This window comes from Aspergillus udagawae (genome assembly GCF_001078395.1).
Source record: "Aspergillus udagawae IFM 46973 DNA, scaffold_7, whole genome shotgun sequence".
NCBI classification, from domain to species: domain Eukaryota; kingdom Fungi; phylum Ascomycota; class Eurotiomycetes; order Eurotiales; family Aspergillaceae; genus Aspergillus; species Aspergillus udagawae.
The window spans coordinates 2,345,238-2,364,360 of record NW_025091270.1 but is presented as its reverse complement, the minus strand read 5'-3'; the positions used below and the strand labels follow the sequence as shown (position 1 = coordinate 2,364,360).

Here is a 19,123-nt window from a genome sequence, read left to right as displayed (position 1 = left end):
GCGTCTGCTTGTCCATTTTCTGTTCCTTTACAGTGCATAATCTTGAAGTTATACTATAAAAGTGTCTTAGCCTATCTGGCCTGTCGCCTGGTAAGTTCTTTCGTTATTATAAAGAATGTGAGATTCTTATAGTCTGTTTTTATAATAATAGTGTGCTTAGCTCCTTCTAGGTATACCCTCCAGACCTTAAATGCTACTACTATAGCTAGTAATTCTTTATCATAGATGTTATAGTTAAGTTCTGCCTGAATTAACTTCCTTGAATAGAAGGTAACTAGTTATGGTTTTCTATTAGGTCCTGGTTAAGTTATTCTCATCCTGATTACATAGTTAGATGTATTAGTCTTAATAGTTGTTTCCTTTTCTGGGTCATGTTATACTAATATTGGTGCCTTAGTGACTTGTTGCTTTATTTTATAAAAGGCATCTTTATAGCCTTTATCCTATTTAAACTCCTTTGCCTTCTTGAGTAGTGCAAAGAGTGGGTGCATAATGTTTATATAGCTAGTAATGAATTGTTAATAATAATTAATAAGTCTGATGAATTACTGGACTTTCTTAACATTCTTTAGTTAAGGCTATTTAATGATTGCCTTGACTTTGTTCTGGTCTATATAAATGCCTTTAGTAGATATCCAGTGTCCTAAGAACTTGGTCTCTTGGATATAGAATTTATATTTTTTAAGTTTTAAATAGATATTTGCCTTCTAGAGTTCCTGTAGAACTTCCTTAATATATTCTACATGTTTATTCTTGTTTTTGGAGAAAATTAAGATGTTATCTAGGTAGACTATAATAAAGTGATATAAGACCTTATGTAGTACTTCTTTAATGAATCTTTTAAATGATGCTAGTGTGTTGGTTAATCTGAATGGTATAACTAGATATTTAAAGTGTCTGAATTTTATCCTAAAAGCTATTTTCCATTCTTCCCCTTCTGTAATGCGAATATGGTTATATATATCTATAATATCTAACTTTGTGAACCACTTTGCTCCTTAAATTTAATCTTAGATTTTATGGATCAGTAGAAGTGGATAGTGATCTTTAATTATGATTATATTCAGTAGTCTGTAGTCCACGCATAGTTGTAGACTGCTGTCTTTCTTTTATATAAAGAGTACGCTATGTCCTGCTAGTGAGTTTAATGGTTGTATCTTTTCTAATTATAGTTATTTATTAATATATTCCTTGAGCGCTTGAAGCTCTTTTTCTAATATTTAATATATTTTCTTATATGCTGGCGAGGTTCCTTCCTTCAGAGGAATCTTATAGTTATGTTTGCTGTATTCTAGTAGGATATATTATTTAGGCTGTTTAAATAATACTTTGAATTTGATATACTCTTGGGGTAATGTTATTCCTGGGTCTGTGGTGTTCCTAGGAATAACTGGATTCCTAGGACTATCTAAGTCCTGATTTGCTATTACTGGGGATAAGTAGGTTCCTAGGATAAAAGTATTCCTAGGAATGAGAGTATTCCTAGGAATAAAAGTATTCCTGGGAATATTATTCCTGGGACTAATCTCTCTTTGATTAGTTTCTCTAATTTCTGAGTTTTCTCTGGAATCTTTATCTGGTGTTATAATTTCTGTGTAATCACTATCTTACTCTAGTGCCCATCCTGGTAGCTCTATCATCATGGTCCTTTGTGATGGCTTAGTTGCTGCTAATACTGCTGTTGTTTACTGGCTAGTTATTGCTTTCTTTAGTCTACCTGTTGACTGCTTAGCATTATTGTTGCTATCTTTTGACCTAATATGCTGTAAGGCCCTGGTTTCCCCTTTAACTTAGTCCTATTGTGGGCATCTATAGTTAAACTAGATTTGATTTATGTTCTAGTTAATTACTGGGTTATAATTCCTGAGCCATGGAATCCCTAACACTACATTATACTATTTTATTAGTATAATATCAAAGTTTAGATGTTTAAGATGTCCTAATATAACCATTAGGACTGGTCCTAATTTAGTTATAATTAAGAGAGCTCCTAAGTTCTCTCTATTCAGACCTATGATTAGTTTAGGTACTGCCTTTATCTTTCCTAGAATCCCTAGCTTCTTCATGAATGCTAGGTTTATAAAGTTGCCTATTACTCCTGAATTAATCATTACTTTAGCTGGTTGATTAAGAATGCTTATAACTATCCTTAAGTGCTTTCCATATTGCACTGTTACTATGAGGTACCCTGTTTCCCATTTTAGTGCCTTTATTATTAGTAGCAGCACAGGGAAATATCCTCCTGTTAATTTGCCTTAGTAATATACCATGCATTGGTTCTTAAAGCATGCTATCTAATGCATTATATTATGTTCTAAGTATTACCTATATCCTCTATAGGAGTATTTGAGCTTCTAGTATAGATAAGTATTATTCTTCTTCATGATTGCCGGTACTTCTGGCTAAAACTTTACTACATACTTGTTATTATGGTGGATGCTGCAATTGTTACTATAATAAGTAATCTATGATACTTACTTATGTCGTGGGTGTCCTTAGAAATGCTTACACAGACACTAGTTATAGTTATATTTTCTATGATATAGTCCTGGCAGCCTTTTCCCCAATACCCTTTTTAACTTATAGTGGTATCCTGTGTTCCATTATCTGCACTTTAGATAATATACTATATGTTTACTATAATATGTCATATGTTGTTCCTAAGATTTAACTTAAGTCTAATATTCTAAATTTTAATATATACATCCTTTTACTCCCTCCTTAACTTATTTAAGGGTTCTTACATTTAGTTAGTATGCTTCTAGTTCTGCTAACTATGCTTAATCTAGCTTCTGTAGCCATGTAGCATATTGATCCGCTTCATCATCATCTTATAGGGATTTAAATCTAGGTATCTTAGGACTCTTATAGGGCTGCTCCTTATTAGGATTAAGGCTCACCCACTAAGTTCTATACTCTTTGTTAAGTGGATTGATGGGTTAGTTAATAGTGGTCTAACTAATTATGGGAAAATCCTCTTGATCTGGCTTATCATGGTTAGTATTTTCTAAATTAGGGCTGATAACCTGACGTCTCTCATTGATTAGCGCTGCCAGTCTTTGAAGATAATTTTTAGCAGTAAAATTCTCCTATTTATCAGAACTAAGTTTATTACTGGTTAGTGACTCCTGATTGGTGGCTATAAGCATATTTAAGTTTTTAGCAGGCCAATCATTATTTATACTTTTATAATTAGTGGAGGCTCCCTTCTTAAGCTCTATCTTGATTTTATTATTACTTAATGCAGTACATTCCCTGTACAGCTTCCTGAGCTGTTCATCACTTTTCTTCTATTAAGGCTTGATGATGCTGGTAGTATTATAACTATCTCTGCTAATTATAGCACTGAGCTCCTTCATGGCTTGTAACTATTTCTTTCCTTCCTGTTTACCCTTCTAGGGTTACTTACAGGCCTTTAATATATGTCCTGGCTTCTCACACTAGAAGTATAGTTTCTCTTTGTGTCGCTGTTCCCTTTCCTTGTTAGAAAGTGCTGTGTGAGTTACATCTAACTCTATTAGTTATGGCCTATAAGGGTCTGCGTACCCTTAGCTCCTTGGTTGAGCTGGCCTTCTATTGTTTAGTTAATAGTTTGTGGTGCGCCTGTTGTTAAAGCTATTCTAGTTGCTTTGTTCTTGTCTGTGCATATGGAAGTCTTATAGTTTGTTATTAATTTTCACTGCTTGTGTGATTATTCTGCTAAGTTTATTAGGTTATTCCATCTAGATTAGCTTCTCCTAGATCTCTGGTTTTAACCCTTCCTTAAAGTATGTGATGTTCATATCCTCATCCCAGTTCAAGTAGGATATGATCTGTTGGAACTTTGATGCATATTCCCCTATAGATCCTGTTTATTTAAGTTACTATAGCTGCCTCTCAGCATTCCTCTCCTTGTTAATGTCACTGAAGGTGTTCTCAAGTTGCTTCTTAAATGCATTATAGCTGGCGAATATCTCATTAGTCTTATTAGCTCAGTCGTCCTCTTCATGTTCTTGATAATCCCTGATAAAGGGTTTAAACTAATTAAATGCTGGTCTGGTCAGATAGGTTGCTGTAAGCAAGACCCTTTCTACTTTAGTGGTAAGTCTCTCCCTGTTTATGTAGATATATATGTCTAACTATATCAGGAATATCTATAGTCTGGACCTATTCCCATTGAATGGTTCTAGTGGTCTGACTTTGATAGACTTAGCTGTAAGCTGACCTTCTAGTTATTAGATGTGTTCCTAGAGTTGCTCGACCATGCCTCTCAGATCTTCTGTTGAAGATTGTGGCTGTTGCATAACTGGTGCCCGACCAATATTTGAGCTGGTGGGGGTTTGTGGCGTGTCATTTACCATGATATCTGATGTCAAGAGTTAATTAAACTTCTAAAGTGATTCGTGCTGTATAGTGTTTAATTTGTCACTACCCTGGGATCTGTCTCTGCTGTTCCTGCTAGTCACTGCTTTGGGGATGATATAGTCCCTGGACTATATCTGATACTTGCCTAAAGCCTACTGACCAGGTAGCTTAGTGATATACTGATAGGGTATGGGTCTGTGTAAGGGGATAATGATCTGAATAGGATTAAGGGTAATCCAAAGATATATAAGAATAATAACAGCAAAGATAGAAGCAGGGCCTATTAAGTATGTATACTCAATAGTAAAAGAGTAGCTGGCGAATCGGACTAGTGAACTTATACTTAAGTGAATAACTTATATTAAACGCGAGGAACTAAACTAAGAGTGCTAGATATAATGGTAATAAGTGTCCTTATATATCCTTAGTTCCTCCAAGTGGTAGTTGAGATAGATGGTAGGATGGTATGTTGGTAGATGTTAGTGATACTGATATACCATCTATTGTATCTACCCATCTATCATTGCCAAGCCGTGGCACATGGTAGTTGGTCATATAACATGACAGCCGTATTTGGCATCTTTTTAGTAAATACAAATTGTCCTCCATAACAACTTAGTTATTTACCAGAGATCAGTCATGTGGGTGACTGATGGTGCTGGTTGCCCATATGGTGTAGTAGTATATAACTGAACTGTTTTTCTGCGTGGAGGAATCCGTCCGGATTAAGTGTTTCCCCAGATTGCTGGGTGATCATTTTGAGATTGATTGGTGTTCGATAATCCTTGGGATTCTGCCCGTCACATCCGCCTTGCGCTAATGCGGCTGTGTTGGTGTCGTAACACTGAGTAGCTTTGTAACTTATGATTAAAAACTGTAATAATGAGCTCGTGAACTTTGGACGAGGCGGTGGTGACAAAGTAGATCTTGTCTGGTCACTCACCTGCTTGAGGTAGATGATGGAGAGACCATGTAACTCCTATGCCTACCACACCTCAATCGTTTGTTAAGGGGATCTAGCTACTAGACTGGAGATCAGGCTATCTTCTCTACTGTACCCCTTTGGTGATTTTGTTAGTACAGTGGGCCTTGCAAGGGGGCGAATCCTTCCAGTATCTATCATTGCTTTCCTAATAGTAATATATGAAGCTAGTAAGACCTCCTATCTTTGTGAACCTAGCAAGCAAGCCATGATTATCAGATTAACACTATGCCTACCCTAGAACCTAGCACAACCCCCCCTTCTTTTCCCTTAGCAGATAGCCGAGCAGAGGCGTAATTCTACACATCTTAGTTATGATGATTAAATTTGCATTCTAACTCTCTGAGATGCTGGTTTTACCTGTTAATAGATTACTTACTAGCTTCACATCACATATTACTAGGTTCAGTATACCTACCAAAGCCAGTAATCAACACCTAAAAAGGCTCTAGGTAAGCCACTAAAGCTCTCTAAGGAAGATGTTAATAATATTGTTAGTCACTACATTTGGTAGTAGTAGTGAGGGCCTTTGTAAGTTGGAGGAGCCGGGCAGCAGTTGTATGATATGACCTGCTCTCTCCCTAAGCTAGGGCCATACTCACTGCTATATATCTATGCTAGGAGATATCATACCTTAGTAGCTAACTTTATAGTTCTAATTACTCTTAAAATCTAATTAGCTTATTATGACACCATAAAGTTGATAATTAGTACTAGATCTTCCTCTAGCACCCTAACCTAATAAAATACATTAACCCCTATTATAGAATATGCTGGTAGAAGGTGTCAGACGATAGCTCAAGTTACGACTACCATGAACTAAATCATGGGGCCGCTGGACCTCTGGTTAGCGAGATGTCTCAAGAGAACGTTTTGCCAAGAAAGACTTCTACAATAATTTCAGAGATCTCATTGCCTCTTTTTCTCTTGTTATTCCTCTTAGTGTCGTTCGCTGAACTCCGATAGGTAATCGAGATGGTCCAACTCATGTCATGTGGTGTGGCGTCTAGCAATATTACCTAGCTGCTGCCTCGGATCCTTCCGCTCAGCTCGCCTGGACACCGGAGTTTCTTCGAAGGTAATACATTGTCTCACGGAGGAAAGTAAGTCAGCGAACACACTTGTAATCGCCATTGTCACATATAAAAGGGAAACAGTCGATCTCTTCAGTCCCAGTAGTTCAATTGCCATCTTACCATTCGTTTGCAAGATGTTGAGCACATTTTTCTGCATTGCCAGCGCGGCGGGCGCATTGGCTGCATCTGTAAATACTCGTGATCAATTCGATTCGTCGGCATATGCTGCAAAAGACGTCGTCGAGCGAGATTTTGCCATTATCGGCGGGGGAGCAGCAGGGACTTATGCAGCAGTCAGTCTGGCCGATCAAAACAAAACATTCACCCTAGTCGAAATATCGGACCGACTTGGGGGACACACCAGGACCTTCCACGACCCCGCAACCGGGGCCAGCGTCGACTTTGGCGTGCAGATCCACCTCGATGACCCGATCGTTCGCGACTTTTTTGCCCGTTTGCGAACCCCTCTGGCAAATGTGGAGCTCAAGGATTTTGGCATCCCCAAATATTACGACTTTACCAAGCGAGTTGCCCTTACCAACTACACCCGGGGCAATATCCAGCCGGACTATGTTGCAGAGCTCGACAAATATCCTTATGTCGACAATCTGGTCGACCTGCCCAACCCTGTCCCTGCCGATCTGCTCCTCACTTGGCCGGAATTCGTCAAGAAGCACAATCTCTCCCCCGGCTCGGCCGAGGGTGGTCTCTCATGGCCAGCGACCCCTGGAGATCCATTGGACACCACCGCTCTTGCCATTTTAAACGATGGCAATCACATCGAGTTGGCCGAGTTTGCCGGAGCTGCTGTTCACAGTGCCAATCACGACAATTCCCAGATTTACGTTAACGCTCTGGCCGAACTGAAGCCGCATGTGTTTTTGAAATCTTCCATCATCGCAGCTCGGCGTGGATTGACCCGCCAGTGCGGCGTGCAGCTCGTGGTCAACACCCCATCTGGCAAAAAGCTCATCAAGGCAAAACAGCTTATTATTGCTATGCCGCCGGTCTTGGACAACATCAAGTATTTCGGTCTCGACCAGCAGGAGCAGGCCATTCTGAGCAAGCTTTCTGGCAAGCATTACTACGGTGGCGTCGTGAACAACACCGGGCTTGAGGAGGGCGTTGCTTATACCAATGTTGGTGTGGACAGACCGTACCACGTCGCCAGTCTGCCTGGTGTGGTCGAGATCGCCCCTTCGGCTTCTCCTGGTTACCTTTTCTACTGGTACAACACGGTCCGGGCCCAGACACGGGCCGAAATTGAAGGTGCTGCTCGAAGCACCATCAAGTGGCTGCAGACACAGGCCAATGCTAAGGCGCTGGAGCCGAAGTTTGTCGACTTCCAGGATTATTCACCGTTCCATCTGAGCCCTCCGACCAAGGATATTGCTGCCGGCTGGTATGATAAAATGAAGGGTCTCCAGGGTCATAGGAACACTTGGTATATCAGTTCTTTGTTCGTGGCTGGCTCAACCCAGGTCTGGAACAGCACCCACACCATGCTTCCGGATATTATCACCGCTGCTGAGTCTTAGACTGTGCCAAAATCCGCGATTGGGGACAAACTTGTGACGACCAGCTCGCCACTGTCAACTGGCGAATCACCTAACCACTTCGTGGCTCTGATCAATTCGCGTTCTGTTGGACTTGGAGGTTTTAGAGTTCCCAGGAGATGTAGCCAACTGGTGAGTCTGGCATTTGGAGCAGGTGTATAGTGGGTATATCTCTGAGCCTATTGTAAATACTTAGTAGTATTCTCTTTTATAATCCATCCAGTATGGAGCCATTATCTCGTATATTACTGTTTTATAGAACATGTATGAGCGTTATTAATTCCCTTTAAGCTAATAGGCTTTAATAATGCCTGTCTTAAGGTCTACCTATTTGGGAGTAAAAGTTTTAGATAATAAGTATATATATAGAGTAAAGAAAGTAGTAGAATACATATTAGTAGACTACCTATGGCTAAGTAAGCTATGATAGCAATTATAGAGGAGGATTAGACGGGTATTTGATAATATATTAGATATGCTGGGAGGAGGACGTTAAAATAAGGAGGATAAGTTCAAAGACATTCTAGAAGATAGTAGTGCCTCAGGTATAGTACTAGACTTTATAGAGTTCGAATAACCTGGCGCTGACATTGAGAAGCATGGCGTTAAAGGCTCAACGCCGTTGTAAAGACTGCAAGCTGCTCAATGCCCCAATCAAGGCACACGTCAGACGGTGACTCCCTTTCAAGACATTCAGCTTGCCATGTTGCTGCAGCAAAGACCACGGTGCCATCTAGGGTGCATTGGCGAGGCTTGTGCTTCCAACGCTAGCGAGCTTGGAGTAGTTTATATTGCATGAGGCATGTGTTGTACGCAAGCTCTTTCTTAGACCAGGTTCCCATTTCACCGCAGAGGGATGGTGTGGCTTGCTTGAAGCTGGGTTCATGTCCTTGGCTGTGGTTCTGGCCCGCCCCGTCCCGTTGGGATGCGGGAGATGAACGCACATTCATGCGAGCTTATCTCTAATATCTACTGCACGTAGAACCAAAGGTCAGGACAGAAACAAGCTGGTCAACTGCCAAAATCTAAATAAATCAATGAAACTATTCACATCTTCTGGCTACTTCAGAGAAATGTTGCTATGTATCATGCATTGTATGTCGTGGCCTAACCCAGACATAATGGCTTTCTTGTCATCTAATAGAATTCTTGCTTCATAATCAAGCGTCTCGTACCCACTTCTACTTTCCAACGTTGGTGAGCTCAAAAGCTCCCATCCAGGTCCAATGCTTCCGCTGGAGGCGCGAAAGCGCTCAGACCAGAACAGTATGGACAGTCAAATTTGGCTAACCAAGCTCATTAAATTTTCGGCCACAGCTCGTGTTGATCAGAGAATTGTCAGTGTCTCGTCAATGGGCAGTTTCATGGGTTTCTCGGGACGAGCAGCTTGCTCATCTCCATAGTTGAGGTGGGCCTTCAGTTTATAATCGTCAGGGACACCCGCGAATTTCTTTATAGTTGCCTCGATGGCCGGAATAGCATTCATGTGCTGCAGGTTAGCGCCCACTCCCCCCAGTTCCAAGGCAGTCCAGACAAGGATCTGGTAGATGCCTTGAGTGTGATCACCCCACTCGCCAAAAATATGACCAGTCGCCTTGTGCATCTCTGCAGCTTCTTAGGCCGTCTGACCACGCTCCCAGAAGAGTATCTAGACCCTGTTAGGCTGCGTGTGAATTACGAAAGTTGTTGACATACGGAGCCATATGCAGCCTTATGACTTTGGAACATGGGGCCCAACTTTTGCCAGAGACCTAGATTGATCGATGTGAGGACAGGCTCGGCCTCCTTGAGAATAATGCTCCAGAGCTCCTTATGCTTCTCCCCCAAAGCGAGCGAAATGCAGACAGGCTGAGTGTTGTAAGACGAGGGGGCGAAGGAAAGGACTTTGGAGATGATCTCTTGGACACGTTCGTCAGAGAGCTTAGAGGTTCCTGCTAAACCATGAACACTGCGACGGTAAGCTGTGATGGAATGCATCTTGACAGAATATGGGAAATGGTTGTTCCGTCAGTCTTGGCATGCACCCCATGATATATATATATAAACATATATACATACCGCGCCCCACACCAGCCAGTGGCCGCAGAGATATCAGCCCAATAATCCCCGCGAAGGTATCCAATGCTACTAGGCGATGTGGGTTGGCTATGCTTACTAGAATCACCCATGCTGATGATGAGGCGGCTTATGTTTTTCTTTGGCCATGATAACTGTGCAGCAAATCGCAGCAAATCGCTGTGATTGGCCCCTGGTTTGCCTAATTTTCTTTCGCGGGTGATAGAAAGTCCGCCTCAGAAATGTTTCCCCGGAGGACAGACCGAAAGGTGATAATATATGTTGAAATTGCTAAGGCTAGTACCATTCATGGATCACTAGTAATTTATATGGCCAATCGGAAGTCAATGAAGGCCTGATTCTTCTAAACGAATGACTATCTAGCTCCTATTTACGCCTCTCGATAGGGGTCAGATTTGAGGGTATTCAAAACGATCGAATGCTATCGGATATTCGGCCAAGTGTGGCAGTGCTACGCCAATTCGTATGCTTCCAAATCGGGTAAGCGGTAGTATAATTCAATAATATAGCACGCAGGAGAAAATTACTTGAGGACACGTCTTCTTCAGGTCATTGATCATCGTTCATTTGGATAAACGAGCCAATGAACAGGGAGCCGTCGTCTTCGATGCGTTTCCGATATTTGAAAAGCTGATAAGTTCTCTCAAATAAACTACTGGAGCCTAAGGCAGCGTAACGGCCGGTTCATTTCAAAACCCAGCTCCCCTTATGCTTATTGTAATCAATCAGGTGTCTTAACCAAATCGAATGCAAGCAACGGCTAACGTAGTGAGCGTTTACCGCAATAAATTGTTTGTAGAGAAGACACAGCAGCAAGGCCGCTTCTCCTATAGACCGTCAGTCTAGCGCTGGACGTTTAAAGTGTAGATTACCCCCCTTTGGGATTCGGTCACATCAAAAGCCAACGCCTTTTGGGATACCTGCCTACACATCGATAATTTTCTTTCGGCCGAGCTACCTCACCTCTGTACTGTTGGCTTGGCCAGGTATCTTCATCAATATCCCGAAGGCCAGCATCGTAGGCCAGTGCTGCCGTCTAGCCTCGACCCTATGGATCTTGAAAGAGGGACCTTGTAGCAGGGAGAGAGATGAGTGGTCGCAGTATTTATAAAATCTACATAGTTGTACAAGCCCGATTCTGGGCTGCACAAGCCTTGGTCCGCCTGTTTTCCGCTCGTTTTTCAAGCTCGTAGCCTCCTGTCTATTGGCAATGGGTCTGGTCCGTTATGTCTCCCTTCTCGCTGCTCTGGTGCTGGCCGTGGTAGTCTCTGCGTTTGCAGCATCTCATCGTGAATATGGCACAGTCAAAGACTCCGAATTAATCTCAACTAAATCAACATTTTAAAGAATAATCTTGCATTCATAATATAGACAATCCCTTTAACCGTATTTGGATATCTTTCTTGCTTCAAATCTTCCTGTGGTGAACAAGGAATACTCATCTCAAGGACTCGACGACTTGGATGTGAATTCCGTAGACTGTTATAAATTGGCGGATCCTACGAGCGCTCACCTCAGAGGATGTAGCCCATCTCGAGGAGCAGCCACACTTGGCCAAGTACTACACATGGCTACGTGAATTGACCGCCAAAGCCGCCAAGGAATCGACCCCGGACGACCCTGAGCAGCGTCAAGAGTACATGGCCGCTATGGCCTTGCAAAACGTCGATGGGGAGTTGGTGTGCCGCCTCGGCCCTCTCCTCCCGTCCATCCTCCGTGGTGAGCTCACGTGGACGTGAGTGGGTTGCTGAATGGGTACAATGCCAACGCGAAGCGTCGGTCATCAGCACTTAGACAGCTCTCTACGCTGCTGCGCAAGGTTGCACACAAAAACCCAGGTGCCCGCGTCCTCCAGATCGGTACCGGAATGGGCGTTCAGGCGACGCGTCGCATACTGGAGACGCTTGGCACGCCCAAGACGCCTTTGGTGGCGAGCTGGCACGTTACAGAGCCATCTTCAGAGTCCCTGGAGGATGCCCGTTCTCAGCTTGCTGACTGGGCCAAATTACTCTAGTTCGACCAACTCGACATCGAGCAGAGCCCGGCCAAGCAAAAGTTTACCCCAGGGAGCTACGACATCATTGTAGCCTTCCAAGCTCTACGCGCCACCAAGAACGTGACCAGTGCTGTTGCCAATGTGCGCAGCCTGCTGAAGCCAGGCGGCACGTTCCTCTTTGCGGAGACGATCAAGGACCAGGTGGATGTGGATTCATCTGTGGCTTGCTGCCGAGCGGTGGCAAGGCGAAGAGTCCGATCGCCCAACACTCACAGCGTCCTCATGGGATGGCGTGCTTCGGGACGCTGGGTTTAATGGTGTGGATCTTGAGATCCGTGACTCGGAGAGCGACATCATCCACACCAACAGTACCGTCATGTCCACGGTGCCGCTCGCCGAAGACCAGAACTCCAGCCTGAGCAATGCTAACCACCGAGAGAGCTTTGCCGTGGTCACCAGCAGCAAGGCATCTCCACCACCAGGCTTTGTCGATCTGCTATCCCGGCGTATCCAGGCCCTGACCGGTGCTGACACTCTCGCCGAGCACCTGGTGCTCGAGCAAAGCGGCTTCGACACCTACAAGGGCAAGATCTGTGTCTTTGTGGGCGAGATTGACGGACCAATACTGGCGGAGCCCGACGCAGAGCGTATGGAAGGCCTCCGCGCCATGGCCACGCAATGCAGCGGCCTGCTCTTGGTCACGACCAGCGTACCGTGGAGAGCGAGGCACCCGAGCGGGCCGTTCACCAGGGCTTCCTGCGTGTGCTGCGCAACGAGTACATCATCCGCGCTTCCTCTCCCTGGACCTGGGCCCTGCACATGCAGCCGAGAGATGGTCCTCGGGTGGAGAGGTTGTCGTCTCGGCTATCGTTGAAGTACCCGAGGAGGGGTTCGGCCGTGCCGACACTGAGGCTGGCCCGGCTGAGTTCGAGTACGCCGAGCGTGACGGTGTCCTGCACGTTCCCCGGTACTACAAGGACGAGCAATACAATGATATGGTCACTGGCCCGCTTGTGTCGCACTGGGGTGAGGTACTACCAGTGGCCAAGGACGAAGAAGGGAAGTATCGATGCTATTGCCAGCATTCCCTTGGAGCCCGTATTTCGGGAGGACCAGCCACTGCGGCTGGACATGGGCATCCCGGGACACTTGGACACATTAGCATTCATTGACGGTCAAGAAAGCCAGGAGGCGTTGACACATGTGCTCGTTGGGATTACCCCTCGGGCCTACGCAGTTTGCTGGAACAGATGAACAGGTCCACATGGTCCCTCGGCCGAAGGAGGTCACAGCTCCAGCCTGACTGCTGCCTGATGCATCATACCTCATCGTGGGTGGTGTGGGCTGTATCGGACATTTAGTCGCGCACTGGCTGGTAGCTCACGGTGCTGGAAACCTGATCCTACTTTTTCGTAGCGCCGGCGATCTCGACCTCGACAAGAACAAGGATACTGACGGCGCACTATTCATCCGCGAACTGCGCGAGGCGAGCTGTTGAGTCAAGCCCATTAGCAGCGATGTTGCCCTCACTAGCTCACTGACCAAGGCTCTCAGGGCCTGCGAAGACGACGGCTTCCCACCAGTACGCGGCATCATCCAGGGCGCCATGTTACTACGCAATGCTATCTTCAAGCATATGACTCTCGATGACTAGAGTGACAGCCTATGACTAAAGCTGTATGGCACCTAGAACCTACACACCAAGTTCTTATAACCAGCCTCACTTAACTTCTTCGTCATGCTATCATCTGTCTCAGGCGTGGTAGGCACTGCATTGCAAGCTAACTACGCCGCCGGCGCCTCCTACGAAGACGCTGTGGCGCGCTGGCGCCAATCCCAAGGCCTGCCCAGCGTGGCCATCGACCTCGGCCCCATCTCCGACATAGGCTACGTCTCAACCTCGGCCAAAGTCGCTGAGCGCCTGCGCAAGGACAGCGACTTCGCCATGCTTGATGGGGACATCGTGCTCCGTGCGCTCAACACCGCCATCCTACACCCGCTCAGCGCCCGTTCCCAGATCATTGTCGGCCTCAACTCCGCCCCGGGCCCACAGTGGGATGCCAACGGCCGCTCGCAGCTGGGCCGCGACGCGCGCTTTGCACCTCTGCGACCGCGCAGCAAAGCCTCCGCGCGACTAGCTGATGGTGAGAGCACCGGCGGTTCGCTCACCGCGCAGCTCGCGGAGGCGAGTGACCGCCAGGACGGAGCAGGGCTTATCAGCGCTGCTATTGCAGCTAAGCTGGCCGATATCTTCATGACACTAGTTGCGGAGATTGATCTCAGCAAGCCCCCGGCGCACTATGGGGTCGACTCACTGATTGCGATGGAGCTGCGGAATATGCTCGTCTTGCAGGCCGCGGCGGATATTTCCATCTTCAATTTTGCAGACGGCAAGCCTTGCTGCGCTGGCGGGTTTGGTGGCGGAGAAGAGCCGGCATTTGCAGGGTGCTTAGAGAGGGGAGTGCTGGTAGCGGTTGGGTATGGGGCTGGACTTCCTTTCATGCTGGGTTGAGATATGGCGTTTCCAATTTTTTCCCTATCAGATTGACACTGAGATCAATGGTATGGTTGACGCAGGTGGTTTATCAGGTTTAACAGATGTTTTGTCGTGGACTTTATCGTTGTGTTTTGATTTGTATAGACTACACTATTACCATATATATAGACCATTTGAACTCTTTATGCAGCAATACAAGCCTCATTTTCAAATAGTTGCACTGCATTTCAACCTCTCTGGTGTGCGGATACATACTCATGTTGGTTGTGTCCAAGGCTGACTTGGAGAGTTGTCCCGGGGCTGTACTGTCCGCACCAGAGCTCTCCTTGCCTGATTCGTTGATTTGCAGACAGAGAGTAAAAGGGGCCAGTCGTTAGTGCTGGGTTCCTTACAGACGGGAAATCAGCTCAACCATGGACCAGAAGCGCGCGGACTATCAAAGAGGAGGAATTGGACAAGTGAGGCTCCAGAAGGTAATTGCTGCATGGCTTCTTCGCCTTATAGGTGTCTTTTCCGATGCGCCTACGAGGCATTTATTCATGAAATCTTGTCGAACTTGGGCTCTGCAGGATTATAATCGACTCAACCTAAGCCACGATTTTGTTAAAACTATGAAGGCGAATCTTGCCAACTCCGACAGGGAACCTATGCAATGAGCCTCTGGCACAGTGTACAAATCTTCTATATTCCGGATTGGTTATGTCCATCCATATAAACAAGTATGTCGAACATCAAGTATGGTTTCCTCTCCAAAACTCCGCAGATTGCCCGCCTGTGCATACGCTAACACACGTAAAGTAACGCCTCTTCATATGTCATTATTGATATATATCTGAATGTGACCTCAAATGCTAGGTGAGGGCGCACCAGTTGTCGTTCTGGGGTTCTAAGAGTTGGAGGAAGTTTTGGGCAAGCTTGTTGAGAACGGTCGAGGCTTGCAACGTCGTTACGATGCCGGGCATGAGCTTGATGTAGGCGTCGTTTAGCCCGGGGTGGGATTGGGAGAATCGGGCGCCTAGGAGGAGTAAAATGGGCGTCAAGGGGTGCATCTGCTAGATTCTTAGCAATTCGACTTTCACGCTATGATGGAGTGAGAAAGGAGTGGGGGTGGATATTCACCTGAAAGTGCTGGCCGAGTACGGAGATCAGGAGAGCCATGTCGGCCACGGAATCCAGTGACTGCTGCTTGTGTGCCGTGTAGAGAGCCTGAGTAAGCTGCATTCCTGGTGCATCGGTACCTAGGGGCCTGGATTCGATAAGGTCGTAGAGCATAAGCACGGCTATATGTGCCGCCAGGGCAACAAAGGCAATGATGGGATCTGGGTACTCCAATGACGCATATATGCGCAGCATCCTGATGCGTTGCGCTAACAGGGCATTAAGAGAACGATGTCGACGGCAGAACTCTTGACAGGCTCGGGCCGGAGGTTTCTGTTTATGTTCCAGTACCCGTCCACAGATGGTAGCTCCGATGACGCTCTCTGTAAAGGGCGATAGGTTTTTATGTGGCCACTCGAGGTCAACGACTGCAATCATATCCGCGAGAAAATTCATCTCCATGGGCCGACTACTTGCGAAGTTCGCTTCGGGAGCCGGCAGGCGGGTACGGATCTAGCAGTAAGTAAATATATTGTCCTTCGCATGAAAGGGGACTTGAGGCCAACTCACCAGCCGTTCATCAAAGAACATGTGCAGCCCATCCACCATACTCGTGAAGCGGTCAATTGTGTATGCCAGCCAGAAGGTCCGCCTTTTCGTTTCAATATCGATCCAGTCATCTTGGACTGACCCCTGAAGAGTGAGTTGCCCTTGATACTGTTCCAGTTGCATGGTGGGAGGTGTTTGGGGTACATCAAGTTCGTACAACCTCATCATCTGGATTAAGCGAAAGGCCCTCCCGGCGGACATCATACCTCGGTGGAAGTCTTGGCATGTCAGCTCATAGATCGCAAGCAAGATCCACGCCTGGGCCTGCTCAAGGGATATTTGGTGACAGGGTTCCTCTGACTCAAGTGCATGCAGAAGTTGTCTTGTCTTTGCGTATAATTTTCGCCCCTCAACTTGGAACTGACTGGAGAGTGATGAGGCTAACGTCCACATCGCATGCTGTAGGCAAGTTTTCTGCTTGCTCCGATTTGGTTGTTTAGACCAAGAACGGTAGCGGTGCTTTTGCAATATGGGCGCAAACGCATAGGCGCGATCGAAATACAGCTGGTCTCTATAAGAAGTATTAGCATAGCTGGTCTGCAAACCAGCCTCCAGCGTCAAGACTTACAGGTCGTTGTGCATCATGGGAGTGATCAGGAGATCGGGTTCCACTTCCATTGGAAACTGGACGAGCTCCTGAAGATTGTCCAGCGAGGGAAATGAGGGAAAGGGCGAGCTTGCGTTTGAATTGTCAAAACACCCCCAGGGCTCCATGTGGATGATGGGAAATTGGAATTCCACCGGTGCCGGCCATAGCGGGATATTACCAGGTGTTTCGGGAGTTGTGCTCATGGTATTTTGAATTTCATTATTGTCTGTACTGCTCCCACTGCTCCCACCGTCGTTGTCCATGTTCCCCTCATCTTGGGAGGGCGAGAAGGCTCGCGACTCAGCAGGAGTTGTAGATGCCCCTTGTTGTTTTTCTAGCTGTGTCTGGAGCTCCTCTGGCGCAGCACGACGTCATCAGCATAAGGGCCAAAGGCGGAAAGAGGAGTTTGATTGTGAGCAGCCCTTACCAATCTTTTTCTGTAGCGTCTTGAGATATCCCTTCCTTGGACCTCTAGGCGGGCAGCTGTCTCGCACTACGCAAGTCACCCCGGAAGTGACACAAGCCGTACATTGCGGCTTTCCCCTATCGCAGCGGATCCTTTTTCGTCGACATTCTTCGCACTTGTCATCAAGCTGTCAGCGCCAAGAGACTTTGAATGGGCGAAGGTGACCACCTACTGCGAGTCCCGGTTGTTGTCGCTGTGGTTGCCCGGCCATAGCTACGTTGGAGCAGGCTATGCTCTGTACTCGACCAGATAGACTATGCCAGTCGCTTTTTTTTGTTGCAGAATGTTGATGCGCTGAACGAAGATTTTGGATGATGTCAAGGAAGAAGCGACAGACGTCTGAGCGTATCCTTTTGGGCCTTTGAAGTATGCCTCCGACAAGATTGTCTTTATCTTTGTGAGGCGGAGAAAAGTGGAAACGGCCGTGGCAATTGAAATCACGTCAACCAGCACGTTCTGGAGCCTCTATCATGCACCTCTTGAGCAAGCTATACGTATGTCAGCAACAGGATCTTCCTAAATTCTCCAGACGCAATCAAACGTACGCAAAAGGAGACGATATTCGTAGTGAGTAGAATAGCGTTTGTCTGTGAGAGAAGCAACTGGACAGGCCAAGAAAAACCCTTGGCATAAGCGACCGAGTCGATCCTGCAGTCGAATAGAGAACAGGAAGCTTGGAATTTATGACGGTCCCAAGTTGCCAGCTCCGACGATTTTGCCGCAGTTTCCGTTCTTGCCAGCAGTGAGCTTCCGACTTCGTATTGAGATGACATGCATCACGCCATTAAGAGTGTAAGACACATGTTGGTTGTTGGCAGCATTCGGCCAGTTGTTAGTGTCGTGTAAGCCGGCGAATCATAGTTGCCAATAAGAGAAAGGATCTGGATCCCTCCTAGTTATCATTTGCACCTGAGTGAGCGCCCTTGTCTTTGCTGACTACACTGAAGAAGCCTTCACAAGCATACAAGAGCATACAAGAGCATACAAGAGCATACAAGAGCATACAAGAGCATACAAGCTTTAGGAAATATCCAGCAGCTTATTCAGAAAATCCCTGTTTGATTTAGCCCCGACATCGGATCACTTGCAAAGTACAAGGGAAAAAGAGGGCTCAGCCCAGGTTAAAGCCCTATTGCCTTAACATTTACTTTCATTTACTTGCTACACATCCCATCAACTTACTGCATCAGTATGTTTTTCTACCATGGTTAGGTGTCGGTGCTGGGATATTGAAGCCTTCAGCTCGTCCGTGTCTGTGCAATACAGTACAGGTAGAAAATGGGTGAGGATAATGATTACGGTGAGATAAGGCTGACCATTCCCAGGCCCCTCCACCCCCCTGAAACGCTCAGTCTGTTGGCGCCTATACAGCTGAAGGAGCGTTAAACGGACTTAGGCGAGCAAGTCAGTCTAGTCAGACAGGAAAAAAAGAAGCGAAGTTTTCCGACATGAGCCTTCCTCTGGCCCGACGTGGCGCAAGCGTATCAGCCCCAGAGCTCTCGCAAGGTTCTCGCTCAGAATATACTCGTCCGAGGCAGTGTTAGGTACATTAGCCGTCCCAGTGGAAATCGAGATATGGCGGAGCTCGGTGGCCCCGGATAAATAAGAAAAATGCCTCACCGTCAAAGGCCAGACCAGGGTGAAGGGGGCCAAAAATGAAAGCGGATCATTTATTGGACGGAGAGGGGGAGCGAGACGACTATATACTACAACGCACAGGGGCGCAGAGCGAGAGCGACCGATGATGCTCGACCGGAGGGGCCAAAAGCTAAGCCGGCTCAAGCTCCCCTGTAGCCGTCCGATATATACGTGGTATCCAGCGTCGGACCTGCAC

At 46.4% G+C, this 19,123-nt stretch overlaps 5 protein-coding genes across 5 annotated transcripts; 3 read left to right on the top strand and 2 right to left on the bottom strand.

Moving 5' to 3' along the window:
• Positions 1-6,536: 6,536 nt before the first annotated feature.
• Aud_009487 (uncharacterized protein) lies at positions 6,537-7,940 on the top strand (the record flags this gene model as incomplete). The annotated part of the gene is made up of 1 exon (XM_043294339.1): positions 6,537-7,940. One exon carries the CDS (start codon positions 6,537-6,539, stop codon positions 7,938-7,940), a length of 1,404 nt encoding a protein of 467 aa, XP_043150274.1.
• A 1,345-nt stretch (positions 7,941-9,285) lies between these two features.
• Aud_009486 (uncharacterized protein) lies at positions 9,286-9,935 on the bottom strand (the record flags this gene model as incomplete). The annotated part of the gene is made up of 3 exons (XM_043294338.1): positions 9,286-9,563; positions 9,588-9,606; positions 9,654-9,935. 3 exons carry the CDS (start codon positions 9,933-9,935, stop codon positions 9,286-9,288), a joined length of 579 nt encoding a protein of 192 aa, XP_043150273.1.
• A 1,309-nt stretch (positions 9,936-11,244) lies between these two features.
• Positions 11,245-13,684, top strand: Aud_009485 (uncharacterized protein; the record flags this gene model as incomplete). Its single annotated transcript, XM_043294337.1, has 7 exons — positions 11,245-11,295; positions 11,513-11,769; positions 11,829-11,976; positions 12,049-12,231; positions 12,266-12,677; positions 12,739-13,093; positions 13,585-13,684. 7 exons carry the CDS (start codon positions 11,245-11,247, stop codon positions 13,682-13,684), a joined length of 1,506 nt encoding a protein of 501 aa, XP_043150272.1.
• Positions 13,685-13,768: 84 nt separating this feature from the next.
• Aud_009484 (putative PKS-like enzyme) lies at positions 13,769-14,542 on the top strand (the record flags this gene model as incomplete). The annotated part of the gene is made up of 1 exon (XM_043294336.1): positions 13,769-14,542. One exon carries the CDS (start codon positions 13,769-13,771, stop codon positions 14,540-14,542), a length of 774 nt encoding a protein of 257 aa, XP_043150271.1.
• An 836-nt stretch (positions 14,543-15,378) lies between these two features.
• Aud_009483 (fungal specific transcription factor domain-containing protein) lies at positions 15,379-17,026 on the bottom strand (the record flags this gene model as incomplete). The annotated part of the gene is made up of 4 exons (XM_043294335.1): positions 15,379-15,576; positions 15,647-16,138; positions 16,196-16,745; positions 16,803-17,026. The coding sequence occupies 4 exons, from the start codon at positions 17,024-17,026 to the stop codon at positions 15,379-15,381; spliced, it is 1,464 nt and encodes a 487-aa protein (XP_043150270.1).
• Between the last annotated feature and the right edge of the window lie 2,097 nt (positions 17,027-19,123).